The sequence below is a fragment of the Lepidochelys olivacea genome (genome assembly GCF_965140295.1).
Source record: "Lepidochelys olivacea isolate rLepOli2 genome assembly, chromosome: 1".
Lineage (NCBI taxonomy): Eukaryota > Metazoa > Chordata > Testudines > Cheloniidae > Lepidochelys > Lepidochelys olivacea.
In genome coordinates, this window is record NC_140411.1 from 155,307,818 (window position 1) to 155,326,105 (window position 18,288).

The window sequence follows — 18,288 nt, forward strand, 5'->3', positions numbered from 1 at the left end:
GATAAACTAGGGGGCAGATTTATATTGGACCATCAGAGTTTGTAATACAAACAGATTTTGTGTGTATTGGCAGTTGCCTTATTTTGTCATAAATACGTGAGGTGATTTATTGCCTCAGCCTTGCAGTTTGCACTGTTTCTGCTAGCTGTTCTCTACACTTGACACTCAACATGCATGCTCCTCACTCCCAATGACATCGTCCATCTTGAAATGAGACACCTGATCTCCCTACACTTCCATCATTGTGGACAGACCACCTCCATTCTTTCGTGCATCTTTGAAGACCTTCTACTTGCACAAAGAGCATCCCTCCTTTTCGCTAAGACACTCTTTCATGCACAGAATTCCCAAAGCCCTGATTTTGGCCTTTTCAATGAGAAATAGAAAGTTGGTCCACTAACAACAAAATCATGGACCAACTTTGTTTCAAATGACACCTTTTTCCATATTCCAGGAAACTAGCATTGTTTTTAGACTACTTGAATACTAAATGAAATATATAATTGGACTAATAAATAATTTTAGTTAAATTCTAAAAGCCTTAAATAGTCATATTTTGTGGTGGTGTGTTTTTTTTAAAGATTTTTTTTTTACATTTTATTGACATTCTCTGTTTGCTTTCAAAATTCAAATGAAATTTCAAGGGGGAAAAAAGGAAGCCAAGAGTAAATGATGTACATCTACTATAGTATCTGAGAAGTAGGATGAATATTGTACATACAGTATTTAATTTAAATCATTGAAATGTTTTTATTTCAGACTTCTTCACCTGATTCTTCCAATGAGAATTCCCCAGCTACCCCTCCTGATGAGCAGGGTCAAGGGGATGCCCCACCCCAACTTGAAGATGAGGAGCCCGCATTTCCACACACAGATCTGGCAAAGTTGGATGACATGATCAACAGGTACTTTAAGTTTGATGTACTCTTCCTAATCGTGTGGTTTATAGGTAAAATCTCTTAACATTGCCATCAAAATTTATGGGCCTGGCTTTGTGTTTGTGTATTAGATTGCATATTTGCGGATTTGGGGGGAAATAAGAAAAGAGATGGGGGTTGGTGAGGTTTTTTTTCTAAAGTTGAGCCCTCTTTAGTGGGTTAAAAATAGATTTTACACTTTTATCCTAACCTAAGGGCATAATGAGGGGGAAGATACGTTTCAATTTCTTTTCAGAAACCTAATTAAAATGCAATACTTTTTTAAAAATTCAGACCTCGATGGGTTGTTCCTGTGTTGCCGAAAGGGGAGTTAGAAGTTCTTCTAGAAGCTGCTATTGATCTTAGTAAAAAAGGTAAGTTGAAAATACAATGAATGGTTGCTAGAGGAATGTGTAAATCTAACTCCTTAAAGGTCCTCCATGTCCCTGTTGGAGCTTTATTTCTTTAATAAATTGAGATCCAAGAGTCCCACATCCTGGATCAGCATGAAAAGCTGCATAGATCTTTTGAAAACAGCATAGCTATGAATTTTCTACCTTGACTCAAGCACTGGGGAACACTGAGCCCACAGCTATAAAATAAGTCTTGTTGATCCTTTCCCACTTGTTTTCTGTATTTTTACCTGCATATCAGACCTGATCAGGTCTATTTTCCTGACAAATTCTTATATTTTAAACTTTGAAGTTGAATTTTTTTTCTCAGAAAAATTTTGACAAATACCTTGCTAAAAACATTTCTTCAAAATCTACATTTAGACACTTTGGATAATATTAGAAAACAAGATTTGGAACCATTAGAAACAGTGTGACCCAAAACAATTAGAATGATTTAGTTAATGATTGTTTGTCTGAGTGCGACCCCCCCCCCCTTTATAAATTAAAAAACACTTTTTTATATATTTAACCCCATTACAAATGCTGGATGCAAAGCAGGGTTCGGGGTGGAGACTGACAGCTCGCAACCCCCCCCCCCCCATGTAATAACCTCATGACCCCCTGTTTGAGAACCCCTGCCTTAGAGGAAGAATAGTACTGTTTTAAATATATATTTTTATTACAATATAAAATTGCCTGTTCTTTACCCTTGGATAGTTGGACTAGGAGGAACTTACCTCACTAATAAATATTTACTCCTAGAATTGGCAAGGAATAAAGGTTGTTGTCAGCAGGCAGTTCTGGCCTGCAGGAATTATTTTGTATGAGTGTTAGTCACCTGTTTTGAAGCACCTGCTCAAGAAAAAAGTTGTGGTGTTCTAAATATCTAGGGTATGTCTACACCGTGATAAAAATCCCTGGTTACGGAGTCTCAGAGCATGGGTTAATGGATTTTGGCTTGGGTTGTGAGGCAAAAAATGGCAATGTACGTGTTTGGGCTCAAGACCGTCTCTGAGGCACGCCCAATTCACAGGGTCTTTCAGAGCCTAGGTTGCAGCCTGAACCCAAACTTCTACACTGCAGTTTTATAACACTGCAGCCTGACCCCTGGGTGCCAGCTTCAGCAGACCCAGGTCCAGCTGTGGCCATGCAGTTCGTCTTTTATTGCAGCGTAGACCAAAGGTTGGATGTGATACACACGTCTTACTGTGCAGTTGATCTGTTCTCTGGGACTCCAGTGGCCATTGACTTTTGGTAGACATGTGTGCCTGGCTGAAATCTTCAGGTGAACATAGAAGATCTCTCAAGAGGTCACATTTGTTCAATGACAATACAAATGCTACCTTTCCAAAAAAAATTTGAAAGATGCAACTAGCTACATCTTTGGGTCTGCTGCTGCAGCACGCTGGTAGGAAGAAATCCTCTGGTTTCTAGTTTGAGGAGTTTTTTGGCTGCTGGCAGCAGCTATGTCTGTCTTTAAAAAATCACAACACTGTCAGTAGTGTAGCAAATAAATATAGACAGAAAGCTTCTTCAGCTGCTCTGCGGACAACACCTACACACTCCACTACAAGGCAACAGATTTGACAATCAGTCTGAGAAATCTTTTTCACACATCTCCCTACCCTTCTGAAGATGATTTGCAAAGCTGCAATTTGGAGCTCCATTTATATAATATGTTCTAAGCTGAATTTAGCGCTAGTTCTAATATCAATTTTAGGCATATGTTTCTACAGTTGCTGTTAATTACCACTGGTCATTCCACCCCTGGAGTTTATGCTGCAGATTACTTTCCCACAAGTGGAAAGAGAGGTTACCAGAAACTGTTAGGAAGTGTGTACATGTAGGCAACACAAGTAACATCTTTCCCCACTCATTGAAGAATGGAGGATGGCTGAGGCTGTTGTCCCTTTTATAACTCTGAACAGTCAGATTTACGAGTGAGGTTCTTAGCTGTTCTGAAGTGGGGCACTCTTTTGCTAAATGGTTCTGAACTTCGAAAGTGTGGAAATGCAGAGGCAATATACTCCAAGAATGATGACTTGTTGTTGTTGTTGTTATGATTTAACCTTTCTGTTAATCTGCTGGAAACGTAAGTCTTCAGTGAGATTTTATGAGTTTAGGTACCTTACCACCCATATGTGGACTTAAACTTTAAATCCAAATGGTATCTGGTGGAATGGATACAGAGAGGATGAGGACTGGAAGAAGGGATTGAAATTGAATAACTGTGTTCCTAATATTGGCATTGATGTAATTTTGCACTGAGATCTGTAGCTCACCAGAACTTTAGAGCAGAGGAACCAGATATTGTTTTGGTAGCCCACTAGACTATTACACAACAAAACTATTTTTGTTGTTGCATGTTTTTTGAAAAACTGTGTGGCCTAGTGGATAGAGCACTGGACTGGGATTCAAGATCTGAGTTCTGTTTCTGACTCAGCTACTGTTGTGCGACCACGGGCCAGTCACTTCATCTCTCTGAGTCCTTATCTGTAAGGTGACTTTGAGAACTACTGATGAAGAGTGTTATATAAGATGAGGTGGTTGTATTGGTATTATCTCCTGCTAATTTGGGGGAAAGAGTAACATAGGAGGAGGATCACTGAACCATTAAAATACTTTGTGGCACTGGCAGTCTGATGGTATTTACTTTATTTTTAATCTTTGAGAAAACTCTTTTTCAGGGAGAGAATATATTCTCAGTTTAAAGAGGCACTCGGGTGGTTGTGTGAGGTTTTTCTGAGATTGGAGAAGCAACTTATTGAAAGAATGGTACCTATCAGCTCGCTATTGAATAATTATAAAATAACTAAAATCAGGGATACTATTTTTGAATAGTGGCAGCTACTCCAAAAATTAAATTTTAATAATAGAGCTATATAACATATATTATGACAAAAAATAGAAGCACACTTAAAAATTATGCCTGGCTCTTATGCTCTGCTTCCCCCATAAAACCCCTGCTACAGCTGGTCTGACAGCTGCTGGGTGTTCCCATTATGGTGTGTGCTCCCTCAGCTCATGATTTTGTGGTATGGACCTGGTTCTTTATAATGTTCATGTTCAGTTATTTTTTCATTTTGCTAACATTTTCCTGACTGGTGCAAGCAAGAGGAAAGGAAATGTCAAGTTTTAACAACTTGTAACTCAACCCTTTATTTCTGCTGAAATTCAAAGACCTGCTGCAGTGGAGGTGTTAGAGTTTCTCACAAAAGATCACAAGAATTAAAGAATATTTTATAATGGAGGGTATTAGGCAACTCAAATATAGGAGTTACTGCTAGCTCCCTGAACTGAGCTCTTTCTGGGTGCCTCTTTGAATCTCTGTTGAATTGTGGGGGAGGGAAAAGTGTATCTTCTGTTACTCTTTTGAAGTGACATGTCTTGACCATTATTCATCTAGACTGAATAGAACAGGAATTATATATTTTCTGGGTCCCCAGTATTGCCTGTGGTTGGTTGCTCAATGTTTTCTGAGGCTGGACATGTCATATTGCATAAAGAGTGTGATTTCAGGACTGAAAATGAAACATGTCCTGCACAATAACAGTGCAGGATACAACCTCTTGGCTATTAATGTAATAGTTTATATTCACGTAATTCCTCTTTTCATAGATTTGTAGATAAAGCCATAAGGGACCATTGTGATCATCTAGTCTGACCTCCTGAATAATACAGGCCATTGATTTCCCTGAATGAATTGGTTTGAACTCATTTTCTGCAAACTGTTGTATTCAGTGTATGTGTGACTCAATACATTGAATATATATTTTCTTTTCTGTCCCCAGAACTGAGTTATTTTCAAATGAAAAATGAACTTTAAAGGGACAATGTCAACTTAAAAATTACATTTCTGTGTGAAAATTTGGGGCGTACTGTTTCAAGTAACCCTGAAGGCTAACATAACTGAAAGAGTGCAGTATTTTTCTTTCCTCCTTTTTTGTTTATTTTGTATATGGTCGATTTCACTGTTTTCGTTGATGGTCAGTTTCATTTCCTGTCTTCTTCATTAGCATAGCTCTCAGGTACTGCTTTGGAGTGAGTTCAGTGCAGGAACACCATTAGGCTTCTCCTCTCCTCCCCTTCCCTGGAGAGGCATGGGGAGCTGCAAGGGGGCCCTCTAGTATTTACCCCTGCAGGTGTATCTGTTTGGGTGAATGAGGAGGGCCAACTCTAGTTTTTCCTGCCTCACACAGTCTTCTGCTGGGGTAGTATTGGTGAGACCTACCAGAGTGGTGGGTCTTAGAATTAACACTGCTTTGAGATGTATGGGGAAGTCCACCCCTCTCAGAGCCATTGTTTCAGGCTCTCTGTAGTTGCATGTCTCAAGGATGTTGGGCCTAGAGATGGGTGTTTAGTGTCTATATTGTAAATATGACTCTGCTTATGTACCCTGCAAGCTGGTTTTTACCACTACCAGCAAACTGAAGAGACAAAACGCAAGTGTGTACAAAATGAAAAAGGAGTGGAAGGGTTGTAGTTTTGTATTCTGATTTGACATGCCCAAAAGACTGTTTAAGTCTCAAGGGAGCAGAAAACATTTACAATTTTTAAAGCAATTTAAATATAGGACATACTATTTTTAAAAGGATGTTCTATCAAAAACAATTTTTGGGAATTAATTAGTTTCACCAAATTAAAATTTACATAGTCATGTAAAGAAAACTTTGAAGCCGAAATGTTAAGTGAAATTTGATAGGAGAAGAGAAAATTAATTGGCAATTTTAATGTCTAGTACTGAATTTTGACACTTTCTGACATTAGAACGCTATTCTTTTTTTAGTTTGCATGGCTATATTCCTTTCATTAGGCAATATCTACAACTGAAACTCTTCAATGTATATTGAAGTTCTTCAAATATTAAGAGCTGAGATCTAAAAATAGGGAGGAAGAAGTCAGTGGTTAGAGTAGGAGACTGGGAATCGGAGCTGCTGTGTTTCATTTTTAGTTCTGCTACTGATTCACTGTCTATCCAGTAGTAAAATCACTGAACCCCTTCCCCCCCCCCCCACCTGTTTATCAGTCTATAAAAGGAGCTTGATAATAGCTACCTACTCAATGTTTTAGGTCTTCATTTTTTGTAAAGCACTTTGAAATCCTTGGATGTTAAAAGTGTAAGTCCAAAATATGACTCTTCTTAATGTTAAGTGAGCATTGTAGACAACCAGTAAAGTGGAGTATATTAACTGATCTTTCCCTTTTCTCTTTTAAATAGGCCTTGATGTTAAAAGTGAAGCATGTCAGCGATTTTTTCGAGATGGGCTAACAATATCTTTCACAAAAATCCTTACAGATGAGGCGGTGAGCGGCTGGAAGTTTGAGATTCATGTAAGTTTGTATTGTATTTTATGAAAAGCAAATAATTTTAAACAGTGATGGAGCTGCAGAGGCCATCTGCTTATTTGCAGCCATGAACAATTTTTGAAAATCCTCTTCTTTCTGACAGTTCTGCACAACTCCATGACTTATGGGAAATAAATTTTCTCCTTCCTTCTCTTCGCTCCTCACAGCTTCATGGTCTGACCTGTAGGGCGAGTGGTGAAGGGAGAGAGATTGGGTTAGTAGGAGATTACATTTGAGCTAGGAGGAAGTTTGGGTTGAAAAAAAATCAAACGTAGGGCCTGGTATGATGAGGTATCAAGGTCCCCTTCCTGCGTTTATCAGTGCAACCCCTTGTTGGGCTCCTGGTTATGGTGGACACGTCTATGTCCTTTCTACTCCCCAGAGTAATTATATAGTTCAGGGGCATGAAGCTATGTCTTCAGATTTTGGTAAACCCTTTAGAAACTTTGCTGATTTGTGCATGCTCATTAACGACTTCTTAAACACTAAAATTTTCCTCTCATTAAGTACTAGCCAAAATTGAGGTGGTGGAGTTACTGGTGAGTAAATAAGTCTGGAAAAAAATTGAAATAGAAAAGATATGTATTTCTTCTACCCACTGATAACTCAAACACTGAGAAGATTAGCTCAGATTTTATTTTAACCTCTTCCCCCAATTATGAAAATAGGCATGGAAGCTTCAGCTCAGACAAATTTTTCGAGGAAGCAAAGAACAAAGTTTTGTAACTTTGCTTCTGTGAATGCAGTAATACAGTTCATAATTTGTTACATTTCAATCATCTGCCAAAACTTTTAAATATCTTTTTCTTAATAGAGGTGTATTATTAACAACACTCACCGTCTAGTAGAGCTATGTGTGGCCAAGTTGTCCCAAGATTGGTTTCCTCTTCTTGAACTTCTTGCAATGGCCTTAAATCCACATTGCAAATTTCATCTCTACAATGGTACACGTCCCTCTGAAACAGTTCCTGCGGGAGTTCAGCTGGCTGAAGATGAACTTTACGCCCGTCCTCCTGACCCACGATCACCAAAGGTAAATTGATATTTTTTCAAACTAAAATCCTAACACCTTAAAGCTAAAGTCCATATTAATATTTGTAATTAAACAAAATCACACATAATCCAATCAGAAAAATCATTTAGGAGGAAAGAACCCACATAAGACTTGCTGCTTTTTGTTTTGATATTTGATTGCCTTGTGACTGTAAGAGCTTCTCCAATATTTTTCCCTTCTTCCTCATGTTTTTAATCTTTGCTCCACAATCAGAGTCCCCATGGTGAGGTACCCACCAGTGATCAGTGCTGGCATAACTGTATTTGGAATGTCAGTTTCACTGCTTTAGTTGGCCAGAAGTCTTTGCTAGAGTGACTGGATTTCCCTTTTCATATCATTTTGATTTTGTAGGTGTAACAGGGTTGTAAAGATGCATCATCTGGTTAATCATATTGTCAAAAGCAGAGTTAGTCTTTGAGTGACATCTACACATTCACGCTCTTTGGATGTGGCAATGGTGCAGCTTGGACCAGGGGAGCCATCTAATAGTAGAGCCCACTGGAATCCTCTCATGCCTCTACCCCATTCTTCCTGGCTTTGATTGTTCAGAGGGTGCAGCCCTACAAGGTGGGGCATGGAGTAGGGACTACCCCCATTTGTTCTGACAATAGCAGATGGACCAGGAGCCTTGTTGAGACCTTGGACACAAACTAATTGGAATGAATCACTCCTAATGTGGTCCATTTTAATTTTGTTAGCTGCTCTTGTTTTTTGCCTAAAGATCCTCCTGGCTTTGGTCCTGGGTACCATATGTTAGAACCAAAGACAAAGAAACCAGGGTTCAGGAGATGTGCCTCTTGCCCTGCTGTTTTTCCCGTTTTGGTTGTATGTATTGTTTTGGTCTGCTTGTGAGGGAGGTAGTTTTGCCTGAAAATAGCATCAGAATTAAGCATTTAGTAGCTAAGCCTTCTGACTCCTAATGCAGACATCTGTAAGTGCTTGGAAACCAGCGTGAGTTCCTATCTTCAAAGGGTTTAAAAAGCACTGCACAGCCTGAGTGCAGGTATCTGCTTCCTTGGCTGGAGTGAAACCAAAGATAGTGGTCATGAAGATTCATAAAGATTGATTCTGACTGAGCATAAATATTTGGCTTCACAAGTGTCAGTCTCTACTTAAAGAGACACTGTGGGGTATACTCGTAAGCGTTAAGTACTTTCAATTCCAAACAATGATGGTACAAAAGCATATCCATAAGGTCCCACCTCAGAAGCCACAGCATATAGAGGACCAAAGCTTTATTACATAACTTCAAACTGCCCTGGATCTGAAGTCGTGAGTTCCATGCTTGAAACTTCATTGTAAGCTTGATAAGGCTCCTGATACTTTCGTGTAACTATCAGTTTCTCTTGGATCCATTGTTACCATGATGGCTCAGTTCATTGTGTTGGACCCTTGGAACATCCTAATTTGTGTATCTTTGGATTTGTGGGCCTCTTATGCAGCACTGGATACATTTCTTTATCTTTAAATTCTAGATATAAAGAAAAGAAGTGTAAGGTGGTGAGGCTGGTTCCTTCTTTTTTCTTTAGAAATAAAGAAAAATTCTTTCAAGGTGTAATCAGTTTCCCTAGCTACACAAATTTCCTGGGAGATGTATGAAGCTCCCCCAAGCTAATAAGTCTAATCTCTTTTTTGGCTTTTTGCTTTACCAGGCTGTTGTTGTCACGCTTGGAAACTTCCTCAGACTGGGCTTTGGAGCCACACCCAGATCCAGAATCAGGTCTCAACTACTGGCCTGATGCTTTTCTCTGCTCTTACTTTCCCAGGGAACGGATCAGGAGACCTAGAAAGCATTATTGAACTTCTGGATTCCAATCTTTCTGACCAAGATCACCCTCCTTCACCCAGAAATTGAGTTGGAATTTCCTATTGGTTACTGGTAGAACTGGGAGGTAGCACTATGGGCATTGTCACCATATTGGCTTTCCCTTCTGTATTATCCTGATTTTAAAAGGACTGAAAAAAAGACAGCTACTAAGGGAGCCTTCTTCCAAAAGAGTTGAAGAGAAATGTCCTGCACTGGAGTGACCCTGCCTAGATCTGTCACTCTGTGATATCAAGGGAGCAGTCTCCTTTACTTATCCCAGGTATGCTAGAGGCCAGTTGAACCTCTCAATGTAGATATGGATGTGGATTTTCATACTTCGCTGGATGACATTGTGGATGCATCCATCTTTTTTTCTCTCCAGAAGGTGCTCTAGTTTATCCCTTTGATAATCTTAAAGGAATCTACAAACCTGTTTTCTGATACTTTGGGTTCATCTCTAGGAGTAAGATTAATTTATCAGTTCTTGATGGTTTATTATAGCAGGCAGAATTATCTGATTAAATCCAGCATCTATCCTGGTCTGTGAATAAGAATAATGAAGGACTGGCAATTTCTGAAAATATAGATAAATTATATCAACTGTCTCCTAATGGTTTTTTGTTCTTTTAAACCCCTCCAGTTCCAGAATCATTGGTAGTGGTGGTTCAAATTGCTGAAGGGGTGAAATCCACAGTACTCCTTCAGATACAGAAGGTGAGAAACTGGACACTGAGTTCTCCCTTATTACTTATGGGACAAAACTGCACTGTGTTGCTCAGTCAGTGCTGGAAGACCAGAGAACTGGCCAATGCCCAATGCAGCTAAGATCAGTTAGTTGCTAAGCACTCCTTGAGAGCATACTTCACTGCTTCTGATGTGGCTTCTGGAGCTGTAGCATCCACAGTTATTTTGAAGCTGTACTCTTGGATATATTCATCTGGCCTTCTTCTGGAGCTAAGAACCAAGTAGGAAAATTCTTGTTTGACGGTGAAGGGGCTGTTCAGATGTAGAGCAGACAAGGTTCTATTGAAAATGAAAGACACCAGGTGTGCTACAAGGTCTCAAGATTGCTCAGTCCTCAACTAAAAAGATTTGAGGTCCCAGTGTTTTTTTAACCAGTGATAACCATACCCAGCTTCTGCTTCTGTTCACTGCAGTGGAACCAATACCAAGAAAAGCCTTCTGTTCCTCATCAGCAGAGAAGTAAATCCTAGAAACCACAAGCGAAGGGGAGATCTTCAGCATCGTCAATCTCTGCACAAGCCTTTCAGCCTCAGGATTGAAGGGATGTATGGGAGCTACAGACGAGTTTTTAAAACATATTAGTTATCTGCCCTTCATTTAGAAACAAACTCTCCTTTTTCTAAAATACCTGGAGTACTGTCGCCGACTGATGCATCTTCTCCAACATGTAGCTCATTCATTAGTAGAGTCAGGTGCCATAAAGGAAGTTCCTAAAGAGTTTCATGGGAAGGGATTTTATTTCTTGTATTTTCTGATCTCAAACAATTATAGATGTCTCCCAACCCCTTTCATACCTTTGGAAGCTAACTCTTTCATTAGAAAGTTCAAATTCCTCATCCTTATCCTAGCTGCGATTATCCTTTTTTTATCCACCTACGCTTGGTTTGGGACCTCTTGATTTAGAGGGTACCTATTCTCATCTCAGAATATCTTTTTGTACTGGTGGTGATGTTTTCTCATAACCAACCTTAAGTATTTTCGATGCAAAAGTCTATTTGGCATGTCTACGGCACCTTGCGTGTTCACAAAGTGCCTTTCAATGGAAGCAGCACATTTGCAGTGTAGGGGCATCCATGTCTACTTGTTTGGATGATTGGCTCACTAGGATATCCTCATAGAAGGACGTAGCAAAGGATATGACACAGTCATGACTCTATTCCAAACACTGGTGTTCAAGATAAAGTGGAAGACCCACAATTTCCGATCCAGATTATAGTTTTTATTAGGGCTGTTATGGACTCTCAAATACAGTTTTTCTTCCAGAAGAAAAGGTATTTAAAAATCCTTATAGCAATAGAAGTACTACAGGAAAATTAATTTCAAACAGTGTTCTTCCTTAGTTTGGTGGGCCTTATGACTTCAGTGACATACGTAACTCCATAAACTCATTTAAAGATGAGGCTTCTACAGCACTGGCTAGCAGGATGCTATATATGCCCAATATAGGCAACATATTTATGAATTTGACACTACCTAGGATGTATCCCTAACCCTCATATGGTGGTCTGCACATCACAATGTCCTCAGAGGAGTTGCATTCAACAACCCAGCTCTGTCTTTCATAGCCACCTCTGACTCTTTCAGTCTGGAGTGTGGAACTGATTGCAAGAATTTAAGAATCAGTCACTGGAATTTATGGGAGAAAAAGGTCCATATCAGTGTTATATAATTAGGAATTCAGAGCCCAACTTGTTGCTCTTTTCTCCCCCATCTGCTTTGCAGAATAGTTCAAGTAGTTACTAACAATACTACAGTGATATTTCACATGAAGAAGCAGGGGGAGCACATTCCAGTTAGCTGTGCAAAGAGGCCAAAATTCTCTGAGTGGTTCATAATACACCAGATTTATCCTGTAGCTGTCCACCTTACAGACAAGGACAATATACTATCAGATCAGCAGAGACTTGCACATTTAGCATGAGTTAGTCACTCAAGAACATCATCTCCTTGTGTGGAACTATCCGGAGAGAGTCTTATTTGCAAAAAAATATAGCTCCAAATATCTAAAGGTTTTGCTCCAGAGCAAGAGCAGACAACCAGCCTATCTCAAATGTTTCTTCTAGAGTGGAGAAAGCATTGTAGTTCTCTCTCCCTCCACCTTTTTCCACATCTAATTCAGACAGTTCTCGGGGAAATTAAACAAGAAAAGCCAAGATGATTTTGATTGTTCCATCCTGTGGAAGACAATAGTAATTCTTGGATATACTTACTTATTTTAAAAGTCTGCAAAATTCTGCATATTTTATTTGTCAAAATAACGCAATATGGTCACTCTGGTGTCAATTATTTCAGTAATTTATTTAAACTACAATATAGGGGATAGAGAATGGGAGTGGAGAGCAACCCCCCTTGCCTAATAGTAATGTAGCTAGGTTTCAACCTTTATTTCGAGTTTAGTCAACAAATATATGTAGTCCTATGCTCAGTGTTACAATATAGGCAAGTGATAAGGGCTGGGGAATCGAACACACAATTTATATTGGCTATTGACCATCTCCAGAAATGTCAGCAGCAAACAATTCATGGAGCACATTTTGATAGGAAATTTTTTCAGTCCAAAAATTTAGACCAGTCCTAATCACCACAAGCATTTATAAGGCCACACTAGTCTTTTATACCACTCTGACAATGTAAAGGAGCCTTAAAACTTTTACACTTGTTTTATACTCCTGGGGGAATTCACAAAGACAGTGGAAATAATTCACTATGCAGGCAGGCTGCTACATTGTGCTCTGTCTGAGGGGACAGAGCCTGCCCTACACCTACCTTCTCAGAAACACCCCAAAGCCCTGCCCCTCCATGCCAAGCATGCCGCAATAGTGAGTGAGAGGGGCATGCGTGCGCGCGCACACACTTCCTGTTGGTGATTTAAGTCTCTACTGGTGCCCAAACCAACCTGCCTGCGCTGCCGGGAAGGGGTGCCTGACCACTCTTGCAGCTTCCCCTTGCTTCGCCACCACAAGTAATTTTTCTACAGAGAAGCAAAGAAATCTGCAGGGGACATGAATTCAGCACATGCGCAGTGACACAGAAACACTCCCCAGAAGTATATACTGCAACTGTCACAGGACAATTTACTGTTTCTTCCTGCAATTCTGAAATTATTGACCCAGCAGAGAGTTCAGATTTGTTATCTGGATCCATGCTGTCTCTGCTTGCCCAGCATGGGCCATATGACTTTGACAGAGTTAGAACTGTCCTGTTAAGTGAAAGTACATGAGTCTGTTAAACTTTAGGAAGTCGTCACCTCATCTGTTTTGATAACAGTAGAAAAGATTATTTTTGTGGGCAACCAATAATACCATAAACCCAGCTTCAGTTAGTATTCAGTTTATATGTACTTGATTTGAAATTTTTGAGACTCAAGAGGAAAGATGGCCCACTGATTAGGGCATTAGCTTGGGACCTGAGAGAGACAGGTTCAATTCCCTGCTCTTTTTGCAAATGTTCTATGTGACCGTGGGTCGGTTGTTTAATCTCTGTTACCGATCTGTAAAATGCGGCCAAGAGTACTTCCTTACCTGACGGTGGTGTAAGAATGAATATAGTGAAAGATTGTGAGACTGTAAGCGTCTACACTATGGGGTCTATACTGGTATAGCTATGGCACTGTAATTATGCCATTATAACCCCATAATACAGATGCAGCCTACACTGATGGAAAGGGTTTTTCTATTGGTATAGGAATGCCACTCCCCGTGTGACAGTCGCTAGGTTATTTATTGACCTATCTGCATCTACACCGGAGGCTAGGGTTGGCATAGCTATGGTTTGTATTCTTTAGACTCCTGATGGACATAGCTATGTTGGCCTAAATTTAAGTGTAGACCAGGCCTTAGATACTATGGTAATGGGGTCCATATAAATATGTAAACTAGAATGGACTCTTCACGTTGTTGGTAAAAGTACATGTTGCAGCCATCTTGGCTCATCACTACTCCATTAGGTAAAAGACTATATTCACCTATGCTACAGTAAAACTTCTTGGAAGGGGTTAATGAAGTTTAGAGAACTTCAACCTACATGGGACCTCAATTTAGTACTACTTCAACTCACAAAACGTCCTTTGAACCCATGAGAGAATGTTCATTGTTTCATTATTCAGCTAAGACCGCTTTTAGTATACCTATCACATCCGCTAAGAGAGTGAGCTCTCATGACTTCCCCCCATTTTTTACAGCCTTTCACAAAGATAAAGTGGTTCTTCATCCACATCTGAAATTTGTCCCTACTATAGTAACTATTCCATTTCAACCAGTCCCTAAATAAAAAATACTTATCGCTTACATAGTACTGTTCATCTGTAGATCGGTGTATTTTACAGATGGGGAAACTGAGGCAAAAAGGCCAGTGGCAGAGCTGGGGCTAGAATCCTGGTCCCAAGAGTCCTAGTTCAGTTTTTTAGCCAGTAGGCCACATTGTCTTTCCGTTAACTTGCCAGTATTTTTCCTTAGGTCTAACTCAGGGGAAGCACCTTCGATGCTAAGAGAACATTATTAGCCTTCCATTTACTAGATCTAAGGAAAACAGGAAATCACCTGGACTATTTTTCTCATATGGGAGAGAATAAAAGCAATCCCATCCTAATGCCTTTCTAAGTAGGTTAGACTCTATATTGAAGAATGTTGTAAACACACTGTTTTCATTTTGCAGAAGGGCTGAGAGAGCACTCAGCTAGAGCAAAGGCCTTCTCCAGAGCCTGCTTTAGACATAATCCCATATTCGAAATCTGTGGAGCTGCTCTTGGATCTTGAGTTACACTTTCACAAAACATTATTCCTTTGTTTTGGCATCTGTCTCAGATGCACAGTTTGGTAAATCAATATTACAATTTTTATTTAACTGGGCCTCCTCATTCCATCAAAGTACTGTCTTCCTAATGCCCAAGAGTTGGGAATGTGCAGAGACCGTGCAGAGAAGTGAAGATTACTAATCTGTAACCGTTGTTCTTTTAGATGAGCCTCTGCCCATTCACACTCCTCACCTTCCCCTCTTTCTCAGAGTCCCAGTTATAATTTTGGACCTGAGGAGGCACTGGAAGGAACTGGGGTAGTTGGGCTGCCCCCTTATGGCCCCTTTTTCTGAACATTGGGAGGTACAAGAGTGCTCCAAAGGGCACTGCTAATAGAAGTTTACACTGGTCCAAGCTACACTGTTGGCACATCCCAAGAATGTGAATGTGAAGAAGCATCTCAAATAGTTGTGGTTGCAAGTGTATAACCTTCATTTTTCCTTATTTGTTACTAATAACACCATAGATGTTAAAACTTGAAAGAAATTTTAAAATCTAATTTAATTTTCACTATATGCTTTTTTTTTTTTTAAAGCTTTGACCAGGGAAATTGACTTAGACTAACTGGCTTCACTTATGACCTATCTCTGGTCGCTTTGCCTTTCTTATCCTCAAGTACAAGATTGTAAAGTTTGGGTTGTAAGTAATGTAGACAGTTCTTTTAAAAAAAAAAAAAAAAAAAAAAACCTGAATCCACTTAAATTTTTCAAAGTGAATCGTAACGTTTGTTTTAGTCATGAGTTTTGAAAAGGTGATTTTCATAAAGCTTAAGTTTTATATGAAACTTGACTTGACAGGTTCTTAGATTAGCATTTGAATGAAGTACTTAGTAAAATCCTATAACTATTACAATGTTGTTGAAGCTTTAATTTGGTCCAAATTTGAGCCAATATAATTTGAGAGAATTAACATGACTATTGTACAGTAGTAAAGTTTATTGGAAGTTCGTCAAAAACAAAATGCACATTGCATCATTTCACTGAGTGAAACTAACAAAAGAATATGGACAAAATATGTATCAGTTAAAAATAAAATTATTGTAGTGATAGTTTTCAAGTACAATAATATTTTTAATCTGCTCTGAAAAGTGACTTTAAAAGTGGTTCTTCGAGTGCTTGCTCATGTTGATTCCATGTTAGGGGTGTGCATGGGAAGTGCACAGTTGCCAGAGATTTTTTTCCTCCTTTCATGGTATCCATAGAGCTTATGCACCGGTATAAGAGATCCCCCCACCCTCTGTTCCTTCTTACCGCCTGTGATGGTTGCTGTAACGGCTTCTTGCTCTTGCAAGGCTTTCCTGCTCTAGTGGTTTGGACTTGTTTCTGTTGTATATAGTTCTCTCTAGTTAGCCTAGTTAAGATAGTGAGTGTTAAAGTGTAGATAGTTGTTCCAGTCTTTGGGGGACTTTGTCCTGCGGATTGGGCATACCCAGGTCTCCGGGTTTCAGGCCGTGCTCCACCTGTGACAAACCTATGCCCGTGAGCGACCTGCATTCAGCTTGTCTGAAGTACCTCAGGGAAGCTCACATCAAAGACAAGTGTATGATCTGCAGAGGTTTTGGGCCAAGGGCTCAAAAGGATAGACACATTCATTTGAAGGCTCTACTAATGGAGGCAGCCCTCAGACCATCTTCGGAGCCGTCCTGCTCTGATCAGTGCGAAGTGCAGCGCCAGCACCATTCTCTTCCCAGCACCACTCATCATCTCTGGTGCCAAGGAAGAGGCACAAGAAACAGTGTGCGGGGAGAGGGTGCTTGCTGGCGCCGAAAAGGGACGCAAGGGGAGCAGGTGACATGCTGAGATCAGTGCGGGGCCACTCACGCTCCCCAGAGCTGCAGTCTACTTCAGCGACCCTGCCAAGGGTGCTGAGCCCTATTCAGGACTCGTGTTCAACTCCCGGGAGCAATTGTGGTCCCTTGCACCTGCGAGCCCCCTCGACACTGGAGGTGTTCCAGGATGCAAAAGACTGATTGTCGCTCCCAGTACCGCCCACTCCCCAAGGTCCTGACCTGGCCAAGGCTACTGAGGATAGAGGGACACACAGACTGGACAGCTCCACAGTGGCAGCAGCACCTTCCAGAGGGAAGCGCTGTATGGTCCCACTTCAATGATCCCTGGCCTGGCATCTGTCATTAGTGCCCCAGCACCACAGGGAAGTGGAACCGGGTGGGGCTCCGCCATGGTCTCAAGGTGAAGAGATCTCATCAGAATTTGAGGTGGAGTCTGTAGTGTCTCAAGTAGTAGTACTGGTTACCAGCATATGCACTGGACTGCGGCACTGGTGCTGCAGCTTGGCCATCGGGCTGGCCCATGCAGTGGCAGGGCTGGAGCCCGTGGGGGTTCCCTCTGGTACCAGGTCCCCCTTCTCAGCAGTCGTACTTACGGTATCTGAGAGGCAGACAGCGACACTATCCCACCTGTCACTGTATCCCAATTATGGGACTGACCATGGTACTGAGGTTGCCAAGTTGGCCCAAAGGGACGTGAGACAAGCTGAGGGTGGGTGGGATAGCTCAGTGGTTTGAGCATTAGCTTGCTAAACCCAGGGTTGTGAGTTCAATCCTTGAGAGGGCCATTTAGGGATCTGGGGCAAAAATTAGAGATTGGCCCTGCTTTAAGCAGGGGGTTGGACTAGATGACCTCCTGAGGTCCCTTCCAACCTGATATTCTATGAGGGGGATGCTACAGCTCTTCCTGTTCCACTAGCCACCTCGTCATCCTCTCCGGACGAGGTGGTGGCAGATCCTTCCAATCTGACTTGATCTAGAGGAATCAAGACTGGCTGCGCCATATGAACATCTCCTCCCTATACCTGATGCCACGGCTGCTGTATAGCTGAATCCAGAGGAGCAAGCCTGCTTGGAGCATGTCTAGCAGGTCTTGGTAGGCAGCAGGAAACCTTCCACCAGAGTGACCTACTTGGCAAAGTGGAAGTGTTTCACTTGTTTGGCCTCAGAATAGAATCTCTCTCCATATCGGTCATCCCTGCAGTCCATCTTGGACTATCTGCTTTATTTGAAGCACCAATGCCTGGCTGTATTGTCAGTTAAGGTTCACTTGGCAGCCATCTTGGCCTTCCATTCTCTGGTCTGAGGTAGATCGGTCTTCTCCCACAAAATGACGTCTCGGTTCCTGAAGGGTTTAGAGAGGCTCTACCTGGAGGTTCGCAACCTGATTCCCCCATGGGACTTAAATCTGGTACTGTCAAGGCTCACAGGTCCCCCCCTCCCCCCT

The 18,288-nt window shown here is 41.0% G+C and overlaps 1 protein-coding gene across 4 annotated transcripts in view; it reads left to right on the forward strand.

The window, feature by feature from the left end:
* USP9X (ubiquitin specific peptidase 9 X-linked) overlaps window positions 1–18,288 on the forward strand; it is a 204,930-nt gene that overhangs the window by 38,879 nt on the left and 147,763 nt on the right. For all 4 annotated transcript variants that reach the window (XM_084641443.1, XM_084641441.1, XM_084641444.1 and 1 more), the window contains exons 3-6: window positions 760–905; window positions 1,212–1,291; window positions 6,531–6,643; window positions 7,473–7,691. In XM_084641443.1, the coding sequence (XP_084497569.1) occupies window positions 760–905; window positions 1,212–1,291; window positions 6,531–6,643; window positions 7,473–7,691 (558 nt within the window). The remainder of the gene's footprint in view (window positions 1–759; window positions 906–1,211; window positions 1,292–6,530; window positions 6,644–7,472; window positions 7,692–18,288) is intronic.